Here is a 20,932-nt window from a genome sequence, read left to right as displayed (position 1 = left end):
GCTTAGATGCCTCAAGTTTGCTAAGTAATTGTAGCAAAAAAAAACGAGAGAGAGTCAGAGAATGAGAAGCGGAAGAGGGTGAGAGAGCGCTGCCAGGCTGAGGCCAGACTCCTTCAGGCTGCTCCCTCCTCTGGGGTTAATTAGTCTCCCTCTAGCAGAGGTGCTTTCTGGACCAGCGCCTCCCCAGCAGCCCTGCTCATTCATCCAGCTTCTGCCTCCCAGCTTCCCTCCATGCCACGCATCCACAAAGCACTTCCTGCAGGTGACCAGGTGGCGGCCCAGCACGGCTTGTCTCCCCTCCTTCAGCCTGCATAGACCTCAGAATCCCACCATGCCTGCAGCCTCCCCTCAGATGCCTGCCCCTCCACCCGCCATCATCTGATGAGGGGCAGGGCCAGTGTCCACACAAAATGTAAATGTCCTGCAGGTGATGCTGGGCAAGAGGCATTCAGGAAGCTCTCCAAAACGCCGGCCCCTGCACCTGTCTGCGGTCATGGCCTCTCCTTGCCCTTTGTTTTTTAGGGAGTCTGGGGGGGGTTAAAATTGAGTTATAATTAACATATAATATTGTATTTGTTTCAGGTACATAGTGATTGAATGTTTTTATACATTACGAAATCACCCCAATAAGACCAGTTACCATCCATCATCATATACAGTGCTATTGACTATATTCCTTATGATGTACATTTCCTCCCCGTGACTTATTTTATAGCTGGAAATGGGTATCTCCTAATCCCCTTCACCTATTTCATCCGTCCCCTGGCCCCCTCCTCTCTGGCAACCACCAGTTCTCTGTATCTGGGAGTCTGTTTCTGCTTTATTTTGGTTTTTAGATTCCACATTTAAGTGAAATCATACCGTATTTGGCTTTCTCTGTCTGACTTATTTTACTTACATAATACCTTCTAGGTCCATCCACGTTGCTGCAAATGGCAGAATTTCATTCTTTTTATGGTTGAGTAGTATTCCATTGTATATATACCACATCTTCCTTATCCATTCATCTACTGATGGACACTTAGGTTGCTTCTATGGCTTGGCTGTTGTAAAGAAGACTTCTATGAACATTGGGGTACATGTATCTTTTTTAAATAAATTTATGTATTTTATTTATTTTGGGCTGTGTTGGGTCTTCGTTGCTGTGCGCAGGCTTTCTCTAGTTGCAGCGAGCAAGGGCTACTCTTTGCGGTGCGCGTGCTTCTCATTGCGGTGGCTCCTCTTGTTGCAGAGCACGGGCTCTAGGCGCATGGGCTTCAGTAGTTGTGGCACGTGGGCTCAGTAGCTGTGGCTCGCGGGCTCTAGAGCACAGGCTCAGTAGTTGTGGCACACGGGCTTAGTTGCTCCGCGGCACATGGGATCTTCCTGGACCACAGCTCAAACCTGTGTCCCCTGCATTAGCAGGCGGATTCTTAACCACTGCGCTACCAGGGAAGCCCGGGGTGGACATGTATCTTTTCAAATTAGTGTGTTCGTTTTCTTTAGATAAATTCCCAGAAGTGGAATTACTGGATGTATGGTAGTTCAATTTTTCGTTTTTTGAGGCAACTTCATACTGTTTTCCATAGTGACTGCACCATTTTACCTTCCAGCAGTGCACGAGGGCTACCTTTTCTCCACATCCTTGCTGACACTTGTCGTTTCTTGCCTTTCTGACAATAGCCATTCGGACAGGTGAATGAACTGACCACAGTGTGATCTGCCCCACCTCCCGCTGTCCTCCCTTCACCCACGAGACTTCGGCCTCCCCAGCCTTTCCTTCAAGTTCAGGGCCCTCCCCAGGCGGCAGTCTCCTATGTTGCATCTCCTCCTTGGCTGCATCTTTCTGCAGGAAGCTTTGGGCATTGTCTATCACTACACCTTGTTCCTTTCCTTCAAAGCACACATTGCAATTTGTAACTTATATTACTTTATGTGTGTGTCCCTTCTCTCTCCCTCCCTCTCCCTCTCTCTCTCTCTCTCTCAGTCTCTCCTTCCCTTCTCCCTCCTTCCTTCCCACACATTAGATTTTTAAATGCCAGAAAGTAGGCACCACCCCTATCTTATTCACCAGCATATACGGTACCTGGCACATCGCAGTTGCCCAATAAATATTTCTGCCTGAATAAATGACTACATCAGTGACTACATTCCTCTTAGCTCCTCTGCCTGAGGGCATAATCTAAACGCATGTGCGCGGCTGAATTTTAAGTCAGATGATCAAGCTCCCTGAAGGCAGAAATGGAGTCTGGTTCATCTTTGTATCTCCCCCAGCGACTAGCATAGTTCTTAGAGCAATAGATATACAACAAAGATTGAGGACCAAAGGGACATTAATCCAACATGCCATGGCAAGCAGAGGCCGTGTGGGGTCCCGCCCAATGTTCTGTGCCACGAGGATCCCTCAGGGCCAGCCAAGGGAATAAAGTCACTTGGCCTTAATTTAAGGTAATGCCCAATGCCTTACCTTTAAGGTAAGGTAAGGACAAGTTGTCCCTAAAGCTAAGCCCGGTTTGGTCGTTGTGACACACTTACCTATATCATATTTTAACCCATTTCATCCCATTCAGTCATTTTGTGCTGGGTCTACTGGATGCCAGGCAGTGTGCTAGCACCTCATTACTCAAAATGTGGCCTGTAGACCATGAATGAGCTCCACCATCTCCCAAGAGCCTATCAAGAATGCAGACTCTCCAACCTGATGGCAGACCTACTGGATCAGAATCTGCTTTTTAGCAAGATCCCAGGTGATTCATATGTACATTACAGTTTAAGAAGCCCTGAGCTAGAAAAAGGTAGACCTAGGGTCTGCCTTCATGGAGGCTGAGGCAGGCACGGCACCAACGAGCAGCAATAGCTGGATGTTGACTGTTATGGGAGAGGAAGCTATGCGAGCTTTATATCAAAGGAGACTCACCCAGGAGATGAGAGCAGACCTTATAAGCCACCTTAAAGATTTTGCTATTTTGTCCTGAGAGCAACAGGAAGCCTAGGGAAAGGGGTCTACAGCAAGGGTGGGGATAAATGAATCAGCCCGTGTCTCCTCTTTAGGGTAGTCATAACGTTTGTAATTCATCATCAAAACACGACTTCCTTCTCTATCTTCAACCACGCTCGGGTGTCTGATGAGCAGGTTGGCACAGAAGCCCGCAGTCCAGGCAGGTCTAGGCTCAGCCTTTGCCCATTCAGGAGGGGTCTCCTTCTGTTGGTGCGGCCTCATTCTGAACCCCATCCCGTTCTGCACGTGGTCCTCCTGCTGGGGACTGTAGCACAGGGCTCCAGGAACATGCCCTGTCTCCTCAGTTTCCGGATGCATATCAGAGATACTCAACACGGATTTAGGGTTCTTAATGGCTCAGCTCTCCACACACTCCGGTAGCTACATAGAGGCCATTTGGAACTGTGATAAAACTGCAGTCAGAGAGACCTGGGTTCAAGTCCTAACTGAACCACTCGCTGTGTGACCTTGGGCAAGCGTTTTAACATCTCTGAACTTCTGTTTTCTCAACTGTGAATCCCTGCCGTGTAAGGGTATTGTGCAGGCCAGATACAAAGTGGGTGCTTGATTCAACAAATAATTTATTGAACACCTACTGTGTGCCACTCTGTACACAGTCTTAGGGGGCTCCAACCCTGGGCAATTTTAGGCAAGAGCCCCGCCATCATGGACCTTAGCAGCGCAGTGGGGAAAAGTGTCATTAATTGAACAATCACACAAATAAATATTAGACGACAAATGTAGTATATGCTTTGAAGTGGGGGAAAAAAGAGCCATGAGAGAGCAAAACAGGGACCCAGTCCAGCCTGGGAAGTCGGGAGAGGCATCTTGAGGTAATGGCAGTGTGCGCATTGTCTCTTTGCCCAACGTGACTCTGCACCTCTCTTTCAGGTACCTGGAAGGAAACCACTTGACAGCCGTGCCCAAGGAGCTGCCCACCCTCCGACACCTGACGCTCATGTAAGGAGCCCAGCGTTGGTGGGATATTTCATTTTCTGTCCTTAGGGGGCGCAGGAAACGGATGCAGAGGGTGGGAAGGGCGGCGCTGCGGGCTTTGGGGCATTCCTGCACTTTTCCCCCTGGGTGGAGCGGCAAGAGGCAGCTGGGAAGGATGGGCTGGCCGGATGTGCCAGGTCTCACCCAGTGAGGACTTCATGCAGAAGTACCCAGATCCTGGCCTCATTGGCCACCTGTGGCACCTTCCTCCTTGGCTTGGAGCCTCTGACCTTCCGGTCTCCCAATTAAATTCCCGAGATCCCTCAGTTTCTTGCAAGCTGTGGCTGCACTTAGGTTTGCCAAAAGCATAAATTTGGCATTTCTTCTTCCTCCTTCTTTAGTTACTCAGAAAATGTTCTAAGCAGCTGGTTCAAATTGAGGTTCTTTCAGGTGGGAGCCGCTCCTGGCTCCAAGTCGGCCAAAACCCAGGAAAACCTCTGACTGAGGAGCAGGGCTGCTGGGCACAGGCGGGGCCCAGGAAGCTGGGGAGCCCTTGAGCATTGTCCCTCACTGCCTTGCCAAGAGGGCACCCAGGATCCTTGGGCAAGTGCTGTTGAAAGGTGCCCCATCTGCTTAGGGGGCAGGGAGTCCCGGAGCAATGGCCCTCAACCTCAGCTGATTATGTATCACAGTAGTTTGGGGTTTCTTTTAAATACTGATGCTCAAGCCTGCCTTACACCAATTAAATCGGAATATCTGGGCATGAAACCTAGGCCTCAGAGAACTAAAGCTCCCCAGATGATGCTAATGTACCGCTGATGCTGAAAACCACTGCCCTGGATACTTATCCTCGGGGAGAAGCTGGAGCTTGCAGTTGGCAAAGGACCACACTCCCACCAACCTCATTCCCCCAAGAGAGAATCTGATAAGATGGAATAAATGAATGCTGGAAGAGAGGGACGGTGGAGGGGCTATGAGGAGAAGAATTGATCAGGGGGGAAAAGCACTACAACAAGGGGAAATTGTTACCTTATGTGTTATGTTTTGCTGGTAGAATCAAATTGATGGATAGACACCACTGAATGTTTGAATAGCTGAATAAATAGATGAATGAATGAACGACAATTGGTGGAATGACTGATTGAATAAATCTTCAGTAAAAAAATGAACATTTGGACTAATGGGTGGATAGGTGAATAGATGGATGGGTGGATAGATGGATGGATGGACAGCTGGGTGGCAGATGGACGGATGGATGGATGGATGATAGATGGGTGGATGGACAGATAGATGGATGGGCTGATGGACATATGGGGAGGATGAGTGGATGGGTGGATGGATGGGCAGACAGATGGATGGGTGGACAGATGGATGTATATATAGATGAATGGGTAGATGGGTGAATAGACAGATGGGCGGATGGGTGGATGGATGGGCAGATGGATGGATGGGAAGGTGGGTGGAGGGGGTGGATGGATGGATGGATGGATGGATGGGAAGGTGGGGGGCGGTGGAGGAATGGATGGATGGGCAGATAGGCAGATAGGTATATGGACAGACAGACCAGTGGATGGATGGATGAGTGGGTAGATGAATGAATGGGCAGATGGGTGGATGGACAGATGCATGGACGGACAGATGGACAGATGGGTGGATGGATGGATGGGAGGATAAGTGGATGGACAGATGGATGGGCGGATGGACAGATGGTTGGATGGATGGATGGTTGGATGGATGGATGGATGGATGGATGGATGGATGGATGGATGGATGGATGGGAAGATAAGTGGATGGACAAATGGATGGGTAGATGGACAGATGGACAGATGGGCAGATGAATGGGCAGACGGGCAGATGGATAGATGAGCGGGCAGATGGGTGGACGGACATATGGACAGGTGGATGGGTGGATGGCTGAATGGATGCATGGATGGGTGGGCAGACGGGCAGACGGATGGGTGGATGGATGGATAGCAGGCATGCATGCATGTGTGAAAGTTGGGAATGACCCCCTCTGGTTGCAACTAACAGTACAATGTGACCCTTCTGCTTACTTTTCCTAGTGACCTGAGCAACAACAGCATTGGCATGCTGACCAACTACACCTTCAGTAACATGTCTCACCTGTCCACCCTGTGAGTACAGTAAGCTGCTGTGATTAACATGAGCCTGATACTAAGTGCGTCCTTCCTCTGTCCCCTCAGGCTTACACGCTCCGCTCTAGCGACCCTCAGGGCTGTGGCTGACCCAGCACAGGGCAGATCTTAATCATCAGAAGGAAAACAGAGTAGGTCAGAACTCCACTGTCTGGGCAGCTAGAGAGGGGTTGGCACCTAATTACTTCTGAAAAAGTTCCTCTTTGGAATACCTTCTGTGATTTGTGAATTTTCTCTCCCAGTGAGGGTTTCCCTACACAATTATATTTTGCTCAGACCCCTTTATTTCCCATTAGCTCTGTATACTGTGGGCACTCACCATCTGACAATAGACGGAGGTGATGGCAAAGCTGGTTAGGGAGCCAGCCTGCTAAGGAACATATGAGGAAACTGGGAAATGAAGCCAGTGAGCTTCCTGGAGTGATGGGGAAATGTTTCTCTTTCCCTTATCCCTAGGATGCTTTTTGTCAGTCTATTAAAATTGGGAGGGTAAAGAAACCGTTTGCTTTGACTGGTCCAGTGTGGACAATGCATGTATCAGCAGCTAAGAATAGGAAGAACCAACAGAGCCTGTGTGTCCTCTTCCACAGGATCCTGAGCTACAACCGGCTGCGATGCATCCCCATCCACTCCTTCAATGGGCTGCGGTCCCTCCGAGTGCTGTGAGTACCCCAGTGCGCTGATTTCTACTTATGCTTCGCTGGGTAACAGCAGGCAGGACTGAGCACTCCTGTTGCCTGCTCTTCCTTGCTCAAAGCCCACTCTGCCCGCCATGCGTCCCTCGCCTAACCCAACACTCTTAATTTGCTCAGTGGGGCGGAGAGAGCTCATACTTAAGAGTCAGTCACTCCCTGCTCCCGCTCACTTCCTCTGTGGAACCTGGCACACATCACTAACTCCTCTGAGTTCCCACTTCTTTATGTGCAAAATGGGATCCATAGCACATCCCTTGCAAGGATTAGGATCTGCGATTCTATGCAATTATGTTCTGCACCCCACACTGTGCAGCACTTGGCCGCTCTTCTGATGATCATTACATCACAGGTGGTCCCTCTGGCTTCAGAAGGGTGATGTTAACACTGTGAACCTCCGCAAGGAGACCAGGCTCATGCAGCGGAGAGCCCAAGCTGGAAGCCAGCGGCCAGGGCCGGCACACACACATAGCCATCCGTTCGCAACCGAGTCGACTCATAAAGCATCCTTAAAGTTTTAATAAGTTGCCAACATTTAAATATCAGGAGGTTTCTCATATAAATCCCGACTTCTACACTCTCTTGGAAAATGGAGAGACCTGGCCTCACAGGGCTCCCCTCTGCATTCCTGCAGGGCTGAGCCGTCCCGCCCCTTTGAACAGAGTTCTGCAGTCTGCAGCCTCCACATCACCCACCCATCTCTTGTCACCTTATGATACCTGCCTGTCCCTGGCCTACACAAGGGTAGTGGACAGCCAACTGAGGCAGATGAGCTCTGAGCAAAGGCAAGATAGCCATGGAGTCCCCTGCTTTCCAGGCATGGCTCTGCCCCTCCCTAGCTGTGTGTCTTCTCATCATGAAATCAGATAACGATGGTAATGGCCTCACAGGGTCTTATGAGGATTAAATGAGATACTGTACGTAAAGCACTTAGCACAGCTCTGGCCCATGGTAGACACTTTATATTCATTTGGTATGACTGTTCTCACATGAGCACTTGCAAGAGCAGGAATGGCACCTCACTGCCACCCCAACCCTGGGCCCATTGTCACCTGATATTTCTGCCTGCCCATCTTGCACCTATTTTGTTGGCAAGGGAGGGTCCTTTGAATGATATTCCCATGAGAACAGAGATGCCAGACACTCTGCCCCCAAACCTATCAACTTCTTTCCCTTCTGGCCCATTATGACTATAATAGTGAAAACCATAATTTTATGGGGCTTTTCACGGTCATTGCCTCATAATGCTGTGTGGTTGAGAGGGTTATGTCCATTTTAAAGATGGGAAAACTGAGACCCAGATTGGTGAAGTCGCTGGCCCAAGATTCAGCAGTCAGGAGGTTGCAGAATCCAGCCTCCTGACTCAGAGCCCCGGGATCCTTCCCAGAACCCAGTTACGGTCAGCAAACAGCACCCAATGAGCAGGTCCATTTCGGAGCCTCCAGGCTGATGTGATTTATTGAGGCCCACAAAACACCAGTGTCAGCGACAGCTCCCGCCACATGTCATCTGTGCTGTTATTAAAAATCAATTCTGTGGGGGGCAAAGAAGTACCCGTGCTGACAGTGTGCAATCTGTTACTGTCACTTATTTTATTATCTATCTTCTCTGGGGAGCTCGAGAATGGAAACATCAGCAGAACCCATTTCCCTGTTTCGAGTTGAACACCACGGGAGATGGGCTCATCTCATTGGCTGGGGCTGGACCTGCTGCCCCCCCACCCCCGCCATCCCCCCTCAATCCCAATCTATTGTCCCCCACCCCAGTCTTCCAGTTCTGGGCATAGCTTGGCTGCCAGGGGGTGTGTCCTGCCATTTCAATGGGATCCGTGTGCCTATGTTCATAATTAGAGTAGTTCTGGTTGGGACAGCTCAACATGTGGAAGGGAGAAAGAGAACGTTTGCCTGTCCATCTGTCTGTCTACCAGGGTGGTGGGGTGCTCATCACCCCCCTGTCCAGGATTTCCTCCTTCCTCAGCACCTCGTTGGTGTCACTCCAGAGCCAGTGCTGTCGTTAGTTCACCAGGAGTCCACATAAAACATCCAGCACACTTGTGCTTGCTTCTTGAATTCAGAGTGACTAGGCTTTTCGCACCATCATTTTAGAATCATGGGCTCTTGTAGATAAAAGAGGATCTTAGAGGCCCTCATTCCAACTGTCTACCTCAGTGGGGAGCAGCCATTTTCTGCATAAGGGCCAAGGCAGGAAAAATTAAAATGTCTATGGGCTGCGTTTCTTTTATGGTATTTGTATCCTTTCTCCCAGTAATTGCACATCTAGGAATTTTACGAAAGGGTATCCAAAACGAGAGAAAGGTTCTCTGCATTAAGAGCTTGGTTGCACTGTTATTTTTAACCTAAATTTTAAATATTACCCAGAAGGCCACAGTGGGGAAATGTTTAAGTAAAGCGTGATGCAACCAGTCGATGAAGTGCAATTACTAAAAGAGGAAAACTAATAGCAGAGGAGGAACCTGTTTACCCCATTGCATTATGTGGAAAAATAAGCCTAATTTGTATATTGTTACAATTATAACTGTATATATGTACAGTTGTAACATATATACAAATTAGGTTTATTTTTCCACATAACACTATGTGGTAGACAGGTTTCCACACTGCTATCTAGTAACTGTAACTGTATCAGTTATGACATTGATAGCCATGAAGAAGGACTGTAAGGGAACATGGGCACATACATGAAAAAAACCATTGATAGCTAACGGGTAATATCAAATCATTTCTGTAATAAATGAAGACAGAGTTAAAGATGACTGAAGGCAGTAACATATTTATAATTTGGGGGGTTGGGAAGCAAAACAGGATTTTGGAAATCAGAAATGGCAGTACCTGTAACTGCATGCGGTCATTCGTATATTCTTTTCTCATTTCTAACGGGTTTCATTAATTTGATTAGAAGTTCAGAAATAACCAGAGACCCAGGGATGCTGGCAGTTGGGGGTGAGGAAGGAGGATAAGCAGCAAGGTTCAGCCACAGACGAAGGCCAAAAAGTGTTCTGGAAAGCAGCAAGAAAGACCTGACATTTAGGAAGGGGGGGGGGGTGGGGAGAGAGAGAGAGAGAGAGAGAGAGAGAGTGTGTGAGTGTGTTGGTGGGTGGATATGAATACATTTCAGAGACAGGATATTGGTCAAGGAGCTTTGAGAACAAAACTTTGTGTGAAAATGTGCTTCTCCTACCTCACTCCTAATCTAAAAATAGCCGGAAGAGAACATCCTCCTGGACGTTCTAGTCCTTTTTCGGGGATCTGTGTGCTCCCTGATCTTTGCCCCACGCCGAGCCACGTGCCTGGTGTGCGTGTGGTCCCAACTGTCACCCCCAGGCCCCAGCTGCAGGAGGGCCACCTGGAATCAGTTAGCGCCAGGACGGTGTCAGTGTGTGCTTGTGAGGGAGCGAGCGGGATTGTCATTCATCATCCATATTGTTTTAGCTCCTGTTCCCTGAAATAAGACTGTGCTTGCTGTTTATGCACATGTGGCTATTCACCACTGCTCAGCAGGTTGCATGGACCCTCCCTACAGCATCTCTGCAAAGGGCTCCATTTGCCCTTTTGCTGGATTACCTTCAGAGACTAAGAGCTCGCTCTCTTCCCAGACAACCCCATTCCATTTTTGACCAGCTGTTGAACATCAGGCGACTCTGGTGAGCCAAAAGGTGACTCCTTATGGTCCTGGTTTGGCCCTTTTGTGCCACCAAAAAAAAAAAAAAAAAAAAAAGTGTAATTATGAATTTTAGAAGTGGGGAGTGAGTCTCAGAAACCCTGTCCAAACCACTCATTTATAAGACAAGGAGGCAGATTCAGAAAGGTTTAATGACTTGCTCAACATCGTTCACTTCTTCATCCTTTCCTGAATGCCCACCGTGAGCTAAATGCTATGCTAAATACCGCAGCAGGTGGGGCACAAATAGTGAATGTAGCACAGTTCCCGCTTTCAGAGAGCACACGGTCTAGAACGGGAAATAGACAGACAACTACAGTACAGGGTGATGCCTGTGAAAGAGCCATAGGAATACGAGTGAGAGGCATGGAAGCCAGTACTGGCCATCAAAAAGACTTTGAGAGATAGTTATCACTGCTGACACTTGTTAAACCTTGACTATGCACTGCACACTGGGCTAAATGCTTTATTACATTGTCATATTCACTCTTCCCATCAATTCTGTGAAGAATATACCACCATTATCCCCATTTCCCAGATGAGGAAACAGAGGCTTGGCAAAATTGAGTAGCTTTCCCAAAGTGACACAACGAGGAGAGAGTAAAGTTGGGATTTGAACCCAAGCCTGTTTACTCTCAGAATCACTGCTCTTAACTTCTGCTCCCAAGGCTGAGTCTGGGATGCCAGAGGGAGTTACCCAAACAGGGATAGGAGTGAAGAACATTCTAGGCAGGGAAAATATAAAGGCACTGGACAGAAGCCTGGAAGTCAGGAAGGGCATGTGCATGGGGGTGGAGGGGTGGGATGTACAGGAAGCTCCAGGTGTGGCTGGAACGTGGCTTCTGGGTGTGAGAACAGGAGGAGATGCGGCCGACTAGTCATAAGGTGGGAGCAGAACCAAGGCTGGAACCCATGTCTCCTGGCTTCTAGCCCAGTGTTCTACCACCTTCCATCCTGCCCCGTCGTAGGTTATCATCTATTTTTATTGCCTCTCATTTCAGACTTTTCTTGAAGACTGGGGCGGGGGGGGCGGGACACGGCCTTTTTAAAAATGGAGTGTTTTTTTCCTTGCCCAGAGAGGCCTGGGATGAGAATTAATGAGTGGGGTGGCATGAAAGACATGGGCCGAAAGGTGATGGACACAGGGCAGCTCTGGTAAAATTCAGTGTGTCTCCTGGAATCCTCCACGGGGCTCCTTTGGGATGATAGGCTGCATACCTTCACGCTTCTACTCTAAGTGGGTAACGCCTTGAGAGGAATGGCCCCAAATATGTCCAAGAACACAGAGGGGAAGGAGTCGTGACGATGCTTGCAATGATCGTGGCTGACCCGAGTGAGGGCTTACCGTGTGCTGGCCCTGCAGTGCGTCCTGCACCAGCTGAACCACTTGCATTGTATCTTTAAATCCTAGCTTAGGAAGCAGTATATTAGATCCCTTCCTGACTAAAGGAAAAGAAAATCAGTTCAAACCACCTTAGGCAGAAAAAGAGAATTTATCGATGCAGGTAACTGAAAAATGCAGTAGTAGGGATTAGATTCCATGGCTGGATGCAGGTACTCCAGTGGTACTGTCAGAAATGCATCTCTTTCTGCCTCTCAAAATGAAACTGTCTCTGTCCTAGTAGTTCCAAGGAAAGCCCCAGAAATATCTCTCAGTGGCCTACTTAGGTCACATACTCAACCTCAAACCAATCACTGTGACTCCGATTGGGCAGACCTGGTCCATAGCTCTGCCCATGAGGCCAGACCACTTGGACTCAGAAGTGGGGAGGGGTGATTCCCTAATGGAAGAGGGAGGAACTGTTACAGAAAAGAAGAGAATGATGTTGATCAACCCATAACCCCCAAAAGGTATCTACTGTAAGTAGATACTAAGAATTCCTCTATTTTAGAGATGAGAAAACTGAGGCACAGAAATAATGTCAGTTGTTTCAGGTCACACAGACACTGATTATTAGAATAGGGATTCGAACCCAGGCTGTCTGACTCCAGACCTTAACCCCCAGGTCACCTGGGAGTGGCCTGTGTTGCTCAGAAGAGAATTCACCCACCCCATCCCACATTTAGGGTGAGGATAGTTTCCGTCATCTGTCATACAAACTGTGAGCACCTAGAGGTTCGGAGACCCAGATTCAGGCAACCCAGAACTGACAGGGAATGGTTATGCCCTCCAGTTGCTCTCATGATGTCCTCATCTACATCCTGAAATTCCCTAGTCTGCCTTAACACCTCCTAAGAGTCAGGAGGGAAAAAAGAGTCCCGGATGCTTGAAGATGAGTCATTCCCAGTTCAGAGTTGCCTGCCTGCACCAGCTCCCTGTGAGGTGTAAGGGAGAACAAGAGGGAAAGGGGGAGTGCTTAGTGCTTCCTGGGAGGGCACATTTGTGCCACTCCCCTGGCATCCTTTAGGAGGGTGGTTGGACATGCAAGAGTCCTTCCTTGGGGGCCAAACCAGGAGCCAGAACGTGCAGTGTAGGCAGATTTCTTTAACGTTGTCCCAGTAAATTACAGCCCCATTACTCTGCAGTTTATAGAGACCTCAGCGGATCAGCTCGTAATAAATGGGAGTGCGACTTGCAGGGGTCACAGTACCAAAGCTGCCTTTGGGTCATTTGGTGTTTTTAAATTAGGGCTTTGTGCCTCTCCCGGAGCCCGAGCCGCCTTCGGAAATGATTAACAGCGGGGCTGGGTGCGTCCGCCAAACAGCAAGCAGCCGTGAAGTCATCCAAGTTAATAGTAGACGGGAGCCGGTGTGATTCATAAATAACCACACGGATTAGAGACTAAATGGTACTGATAAAAGTGTGAGGAAGAGCTTCTAGCCCCTTCTTAGGGAGGTGAGAAGCTTCCACGAACACTCTTTAGGGGACTGGGTACCCTCATCCTGCTGTCCTGGCTATCTAAGCTTCAATGAAAGCTTTCACACTGCCATTCAGGGAGACCAGGGATCTGGGGGAGCGGGTGGGGGGGGGGGGCTGGCACGTGGGTGTTAGAAATGCAGAACCTCAGGCCCCAGCCCAGACCCACTGAATCAGACTCTCTGGGAATGGACCTCAGAAATCTGCATGTGTTTTAGCCCTGATGCTCAGTCAGCTTGAGAGGCCCTGCTCATTATTAAGTGTAATTAAGCTCACATCTATATTTCAGCCGAAGACCCAGGGCAAGCTAACATCAGTTAAGAGGAAAACAGAAGAGCAGATTCATAAGTTACTATCCTGTTTACACTTTCACAGTCAACGTTAATCACCCCCTTTGTTTAACTAGGGCTCCCTTCACAGCCCAGGGGACGGTGCCCAGCAGCCACTAAGGACACCTTTGAGTTTCTACGAATGTCACTCCTTGCATTTCACGGGCCAGCCCCAAAGTGAGTCAGCAGTTTGGGGATTATTTTGTATGCAGTGGATGACTAATCCTTCCATGGAGGGTATAACCCACGAATTGTGGATTTGCTCATGTTGTTACTTGAGCAGCAGAGCCGTGTTCCTTCAATATTTTTCAAAAACCTGTTCTCCAGGCACTTATTGAAAGCTCAGTGTGTGCCACCACCCTGCAAGCGAGCATAGCTCCCAGCTATTACACCGCAGGGTGGAGAGAGGCATGATTAAAGCCAAGCAGGTTGCCTGGCCCCTCGGACACACTGTCGGATAATGTACTCAGGTGCACACAAGAACAACACCCACATACGTGTGTGGGTAATGCCACACCCTTTCCCATAAAGATGAGTGTCCGGCTCCGGGGAGTCTCCCCAGGAGCTGAGTGCCCCCTTCCCTTTGTCTTCTGAGCTGGGATTGATAGCATTTCTCAATCTCCCTAAAATCTCTTTAGGTGAATATGAAGGGAACCAGTTTCTTGATCTGTACCAGGCATTGTTCAAGACCTTTTACACATATTAATAAGGTTAACCATTTAGTACTTAGAAAATGCCAGGCTCTGCGTGGACTAATGCACCCACAACCAAAGGTACCTTCTGTGGCAAATCTTTTTACTTTCTTTCATTCCCATTTTATGATAGGAAACCAAGGCACAGAGAGGGTAAGTAACTTTCCCCATAGTCACACAGCTGGTAAGTGACAGAGTCAGGGTTTGAATGCAAGCAGCCCAGCTCCAGAACTTCTGGTCTCAACCATAGTTCTTCACATTATCTCTGAAACCCCAGTGCCTTCACTAGATTGCTCTCTGTCTCCATGTTTCAGGTGCAAAAATGGAGGCCAGGAAAAGGAAAGTAACTCACCCAACGTCCCACAGCTGAAAGGGACTGATTTCTGATTCCATCACAAGTCCGTCTGATTCATCTTTGTCTTTCCCTAACCCTCTACTCCCTACATCCCTGCTGCTGATCTGGGCACGGAAACATCAGTGTACGTGACATGAAGGAGACGTCCCCTCCTGCTGCTGGCAGTGGAGCTCTGCGTGCTCAGAGGCATGGCTGGGCCAGCCTGGGACACCAAGAGAGTGTACTGAGTTCAGAGCTGTTACTGGGGGGTTAACTTTCTGACCTGTGCTTCTGCTTCAGAACCCTCCATGGCAACGACATCTCCAGCGTTCCCGAAGGCTCCTTCAATGACCTGACCTCTCTTTCCCATCTGTAAGTAGCCCTGTTTCTCCCCCATGTGCATCTCCTCAAAACAGAAAAGATTATAATGCCAGAGATAATACTATCAGTGCTACCACCTCAGTATGGTTTTTTCCCTATGAATAGAGTGTGTTTTATTTACAAAAATGTACCCACATTGTGCACATTGTGTGTTCTCTACGTCTTTGAAGGCATCCGAAGCAATCAATTATGTAAACAATGTAAATATTTAATAAGAACGGACATAAAACTCTTACTATGTGCTCAACACTTTAGATGAATTATCTCATATATTTCTTACAGCAGTAAGGCATTTTTATCTCCTTATTGGACATGATGAAACTGAAGTTAAGAAAGGCTGAAGAACTGGTCCAAGGGTTGCACAGCTAGTAGGTGGCAGAGACCTGGTTCAAATCCAGGTTTGCCTTGACGCCAAAGCACGTATTCTTTCTACACTCGGCCTCAGGTAGTCCCCTCCCATTTTACACAGGAGAGACTGAGGCCCATAAATATTAGGTATTACATAGCACTGCTGGTGAAAATGCTTGAGTTTGTATAACTGCTGTCTGTATATTTAATTATTTTTGTATTGTGCACATATACAACATTGATATATTATGTATGCATATCATAAAACATTCAAAAAATAGAAATGTTAAAGGCTATGGTTAAAAATCAGCAGAAGTTTTCGTATTTTCTTCCTCAAACAGCACTTTGGAGGTGTCTTCACTGGATGATACCATTTCCCTCCCCTGCACTTGTAAGCTGAGCGGTGCCTGGGAGGAGAACCTTCCTTCTACTCTCTCAGGCTCTGTGGCCGGCCCGGCATAAGCCAGATTAACAGGAGAAAAGCATACAAATGTATTTAATATTTTTATGTGTATGTGGGAGTCTTCAAAAGGAGAATGAAAACCCAAAGAAGCCATTGGGGCCCAAAGCTTATATACCATTTTTACACAAAGAATGATGAAGCGTGGGGCTCTGACACGACAGAGGAGCTTGGACTGGGGGCGGTAAATCATGGGACCGGGACTAGGAAATCACGCAGAAACTGATGGAAGGGCAGCGTTATTTTAGTAGGTTGGTTTGTACAGATCCATTTTGGTATCAACCCCCTTCTCTTCCTGGCCCGGGGAGGGTACCGCTCTCAGAGGAATATGACCTGCTTTTAGCTAGAAGCAGCATCTGCCGTTTCTCAAGTGCCTTCCCCTCAAAATAGTCAACAGACACAGCAGCATATTTGGGGGTAGCATGTTCTGAGCTCCTTCAGTGGTCTGAAGCTGCTTCCTAGGTTGCCGGGTATCAAAACCTTCTCTGCAGAGTACATCCTCCAGTGCAACCTTTAGTGGGGCAAGAGAGCCAGAAAATCAATGGCCAGAGGTCCAGGGAGCCTCCTGGAGGGGCTGAGATTGGGGGTGAGTTGAGGATGGAATCTTACCAGGGTAGGTGAGAGCAAAGCCTGAGGGATGGGAGGGGCTTGGGTGGAGTTGAAACATCTGCGGGGATTGGAGGTACAGTCTGGAGTTACTGACTTCACCCCAGTGAAGTCTCTGCTGGTCCTCCTGTCAGACACCCCCAATCTAGCCAAAGTCTGAAAATTCTGCTTTTCCAGAGGACCAAGACCACGGGGCCTGTGGGCCAAGCTGGGCGGGGGAGCCTGACTTCCTGCTCTGCCTCGTAGGGCACTGGGAACCAACCCACTCCACTGCGACTGCAGCCTGCGTTGGCTCTCGGAGTGGGTGAAGGCCGGGTACAAGGAGCCTGGCATCGCCCGCTGCAGTAGCCCCGAGCCCATGGCTGACCGACTGCTACTCACCACACCCACCCACCGCTTCCAGTGCAAAGGTAGGTGCTGACTCACCCCTCCCTGCCCCCTGCAGGGTCTGCTGTGTCTCCAGCAGCCTGTCAGAGCTAGGCATCTCAACAGGTGTGACTTCTAAAATCGATGCTGAAACTGATGTGGACCTGCATCTAAGGGTCCACTTGTCATTCGCTCCCCTAAGTCCCCCTGCTGCCATTTCTACATATTCCTCGTTGACCTCTTACTCTACATATTTTTGCGTAGTCGAGAAAATCTTTAACCTGCATTTTTTTTTTTTTTTTTTTTTTTGCGCTACGCGGGCCTCTCCCTGTTGTGGCCTCTCCCGCTGCGGAGCACAGGCTCCGGACGCGCAGGCTCAGCAGCTATGGCTCACGGGCCCAGCCACTCCACGGCATGTGGGATCTTCCCGGACCGGGGCACGAACCCGCGTCCCCTGCATCGGCAGGCGGACTCTCAACCACTGCGCCACCAGGGAAGCCCTAACCTGCATTTTTTACCCAACCATCTTAGAGCATAAGCGTTTTACTACAGCACATTTTGGGCACATGAGATTTTGATTTGACTGCATGAATATTATGATAAACTACTACTGGGTTCTTATTATGTGGCAGGCATTATGTTAGGCACTTTTTCATGTATTATTTCATTTAATTCTCACTTTCCATGGAGTCGTTTATTTAATTCCCCAGCACCTCTGTGGAGTCTACTTTAGTAGTATTCTTACTTTTAAAAATGAGGAAACCGAGGCTTACTGAGGTTAGATGACTTCTCAAGATCACACAGTTAAGAGAATTCCAGGTCTTTCTGATTCCAGAGTGCATGGTCTCAACCACCAAGCTGTAACACTCCATCATAACTTCTTTAACCAGTTCCTGGTTTTGAACTTTCAGAGTATTTCCAATTTTTTTCTGACCACGGCTGCATAAATGTCTTTCTCTATTTAAAATTATGTCCTTAAATAAAGTATATGGTCATTGCTAAGGTTTTCACACTTAACGCCAGACTGATTTCCAGAAAGGGTTGTAACCAATTTTCACTCCCAGGAGCATCGTTTGAGTGCATTTTTCATCAGACCCTTGCATTCTTTTATCTCATTTTGTAATCATTGCTAATTCAATAGGTAAAATATTATATCCCCTCATATTTTGTTTTTGATTATTGGGGGAACTATTTTTTTTCCCAAAAATTTACTTTCCGTTTGTACTACACATTTGCCTGTTAACGTCCTTTGCTCATCACCTAAGGCCTCAATGTTTATTCTGATTTACAGATACACTTTACCTTTAAAACTTCATTGTGTCCCTGGAACGCATAGCCTCCCTGGAACAGACGATGTCTCTGTTCTTCGGTGAAGCCAGAGTTGAGCCAGCTGGCATTGGTTCTCAATCAGCCCATTCTGTTCACCCCACCCACAAATGGTCAGACTCACCCTGCGGTCAATGTCAACCCAATCTCCAAACTGATGACTGTTATCCTAGGATCATTTAAAGTCCTGACATGAAATAGGGCCTGATTATCCAGGGCTTTGTCAACACTGGCTGCAGCGGCAGCGCAGCCCGTTACAAAGCTCTGTGTAGGGACGTGGCCTCCCTCCCTCCAGCCCTGATGGCTGAGGAGAGCAGGACACAGTTGAAACTGTGATCCCTCATCAGCATCGTTGCTGTGTCTTCCGGGCCCATTTCTTACTTCTTCCTGCCGACTCAAGGGTTCTACAAGGAGAACTTCCTATGTGATGTGTGCCTTTGGCCTAGGCACTGTGCCCTCCTTAGCCCTGCACAGACTATGAGGTGGGGTGTTTGGGGAAGGAAAAATGGAGCCTGGGCCCAGAGCTCCCCGAACATAAAGAGGTACACAAGGGGTTTCTAATTATGGTGCATTGTTTGCAGATTAGCACCAGAATCAGATCAGGCTAATTACAGTAATTGATTTGACTGAGAAGTGCTTCTGAATGATGTCCCGCTGTGATTTTTTTTCCTCTCTGGATGATGGCTGAATTAATGGGACTCTAGCTGGACTGGATGTGCTGGCTGCGGAGGGCCAGCTGCCCTCTGGACAGAGATGGGAGGGGCTGGTAGCTGACTGAGGGAGGGGCCAGAGCAGAGGAGGAGGGAGGTGTGACAGTGAGCCTACCTGGGCACCTGCCACCAACACTCTGGTTTTGCTGTCCAGGGCCAGTGGACATCAACATTGTGGCCAAGTGCAATGCCTGCCTTTCCAGCCCGTGCAAGAACAACGGGACATGTAGCCGGGATCCCGTGGAGCAGTACCGCTGCGCCTGCCCCTATGGCTACAAGGTACGACAGGAGGCCCCGCCCCCTACCACCCACGGTCCAGGGAGGGGCACTGTTCACTGCTGGCTCTCCCTTCTCCAAGGACAGTGGATAAGTCCACTTTACAGGTCACTCCAAAACAGCATTTGCCAGCAACTCTCCCGTTCTCCCCAGCACTGCTGGGGGCTGCCCAGTTGTATCACATTCACACCCATCATAGAGGACCCCATATAGTCTCAACAGTGATGCATTGAGATAAGGAGGAAATGTAATATTTGTATTTTCTTTCTTGAACGTGGGGAAATTAAGTCTCCGAGAGTTAAAGTACCTCCAAGTAGAGGCATCCCTTGAACCCACCACACTGACCTCCCTCCAGGGTGATTCCCAGGTCCTCCCCCCACCTCCCTTCCCTGTCCTCAAGACAGCCAGCCCTGGAAGCACTGGTGCCAGCTTGAGGAGGATACAGGGATGGAGGATTAAAAGGCCAGCCTTCACGGTTGACAGGCTCAGATCAGCCAACAAGGGCTGGGATAGAGATCCCAGTTCTCCTGTCCTCCCCAGAAATCCAGGCTAATTCCAGAATAACCCTTCCCTCCTTTCTTCTCACCCAGCAGCATCTAGAACACATTATCCTGCCTCCATATTAACATCTATAAAGTATGGATGATGTGCCAAGCACTCTGCTTGGCATTTTAGTCATCTTTTCCCCTGTGAGGAAGGACTTATTGATTCCCATTTTACAGATGTGGAAACTGAGCCTCAGACTGTTGAAAGGGCTTGACTTACTGGCCCAAGCTTGTAAGCAGTAGGGTTGGGTTAAGACCCAGGACTACATGATTCCAAAGCCCCCCCCCCACTTTCGCCTGGAGGTTTCCCGAGTAGCTGAACCCCTCACTGCACCTCACTGGGGTCAGCAAAGCCGTGACTGGGTCCTCTTCCCCAGGACCCTCCTGGCTTCCCAGATTCCAGCCATCCCAGGACACCCATCTGAAGGCACTAGGCACGTCGAGAATTTCAAGACAGTCCCCAGCCTGTCTGATGCCCCCACCTGGTAAAGCTGAGCAGAAGGGAGCTGGCATCCCCGGGTGTCCTGTCCCCAGGGGGATTTATGTGTATAGTGACAAGCTTGAGGGGCAGACTGCCGCTGGGGAACAGGGCTCCCTGGTGGCTTTCTCAGCTGTAGCTGTGCTTCCAATAGACAGTGTCAGAGTGCCACCTATGGGCCCGAGCCTGAGACAAGAGAGCCAAAGGCTTCCTATGAGGCCAGTCGGACAGCCTCCCTGCCCCGGGCAGCCAACCCCAGGCCTCACACCCACAGGAGTCCCAGACCCACGCCCCTGCACGCACACACACACACACACGTACACACACACATTCATATTGTAGGGGAAGACTAGAAATTAAGCAAACATGCTCAAACGCCTGGATCCTCAAACTCCCTTGTATGAATTCAGTGGAGAAAACTCAGGCTGTGGATTTACACAGAGCAGCAGGTGTGGATCCTGGCTTTGTCATTCCCTAGCTGGGTGGTGATGGCCAGTGGCTGCACCTCAGGCCTCCCATCTGCACACTAGGACCCGCCACACAGCCTTGCTGTGAGAATCAAGTGTACAGAAACACATGCAGCGCACCTAGGACAGTACCTAACATTCAGTAAGTACTCAGCAGCTGTCATATGGATGCCTTTTAACTTTACCGTGTATGCCGGTCCCTAATACCAGGGTGTGGAGTGGGCCATCAGGAACAGGTGGCATGTTGCTGGTTTCCTGTAAAGGAAGCTAGAAGCCCCAGCCACAACCTTTACAAACACACACACACACACACATACA

At 48.9% G+C, this 20,932-nt stretch overlaps 1 protein-coding gene across 1 annotated transcript in view; it reads left to right on the top strand.

Annotated features, from left to right (window-relative positions):
* The window catches only part of SLIT3 (slit guidance ligand 3), a 611,722-nt gene that overhangs the window by 538,934 nt on the left and 51,856 nt on the right, over window positions 1-20,932 (top strand). Inside the window, exons 21-26 of the mRNA XM_022595144.2 lie at window positions 3,869-3,937; window positions 5,977-6,048; window positions 6,660-6,731; window positions 14,952-15,023; window positions 16,693-16,856; window positions 19,003-19,127. Coding sequence (XP_022450852.2) covers window positions 3,869-3,937; window positions 5,977-6,048; window positions 6,660-6,731; window positions 14,952-15,023; window positions 16,693-16,856; window positions 19,003-19,127 — 574 coding nt within the window. The remainder of the gene's footprint in view (window positions 1-3,868; window positions 3,938-5,976; window positions 6,049-6,659; window positions 6,732-14,951; window positions 15,024-16,692; window positions 16,857-19,002; window positions 19,128-20,932) is intronic.

Source organism: Delphinapterus leucas, chromosome 3 (assembly GCF_059928025.1).
Source record: "Delphinapterus leucas isolate spDelLeu-1000000601 "Yukka" chromosome 3, BTC_Dleu_Yukka2, whole genome shotgun sequence".
In the NCBI taxonomy this organism is placed as follows: Eukaryota; Metazoa; Chordata; class Mammalia; order Artiodactyla; family Monodontidae; genus Delphinapterus; species Delphinapterus leucas.
Note: the sequence above shows the minus strand (reverse complement) of the source record. Positions and strands in the feature narration are given on the sequence as shown.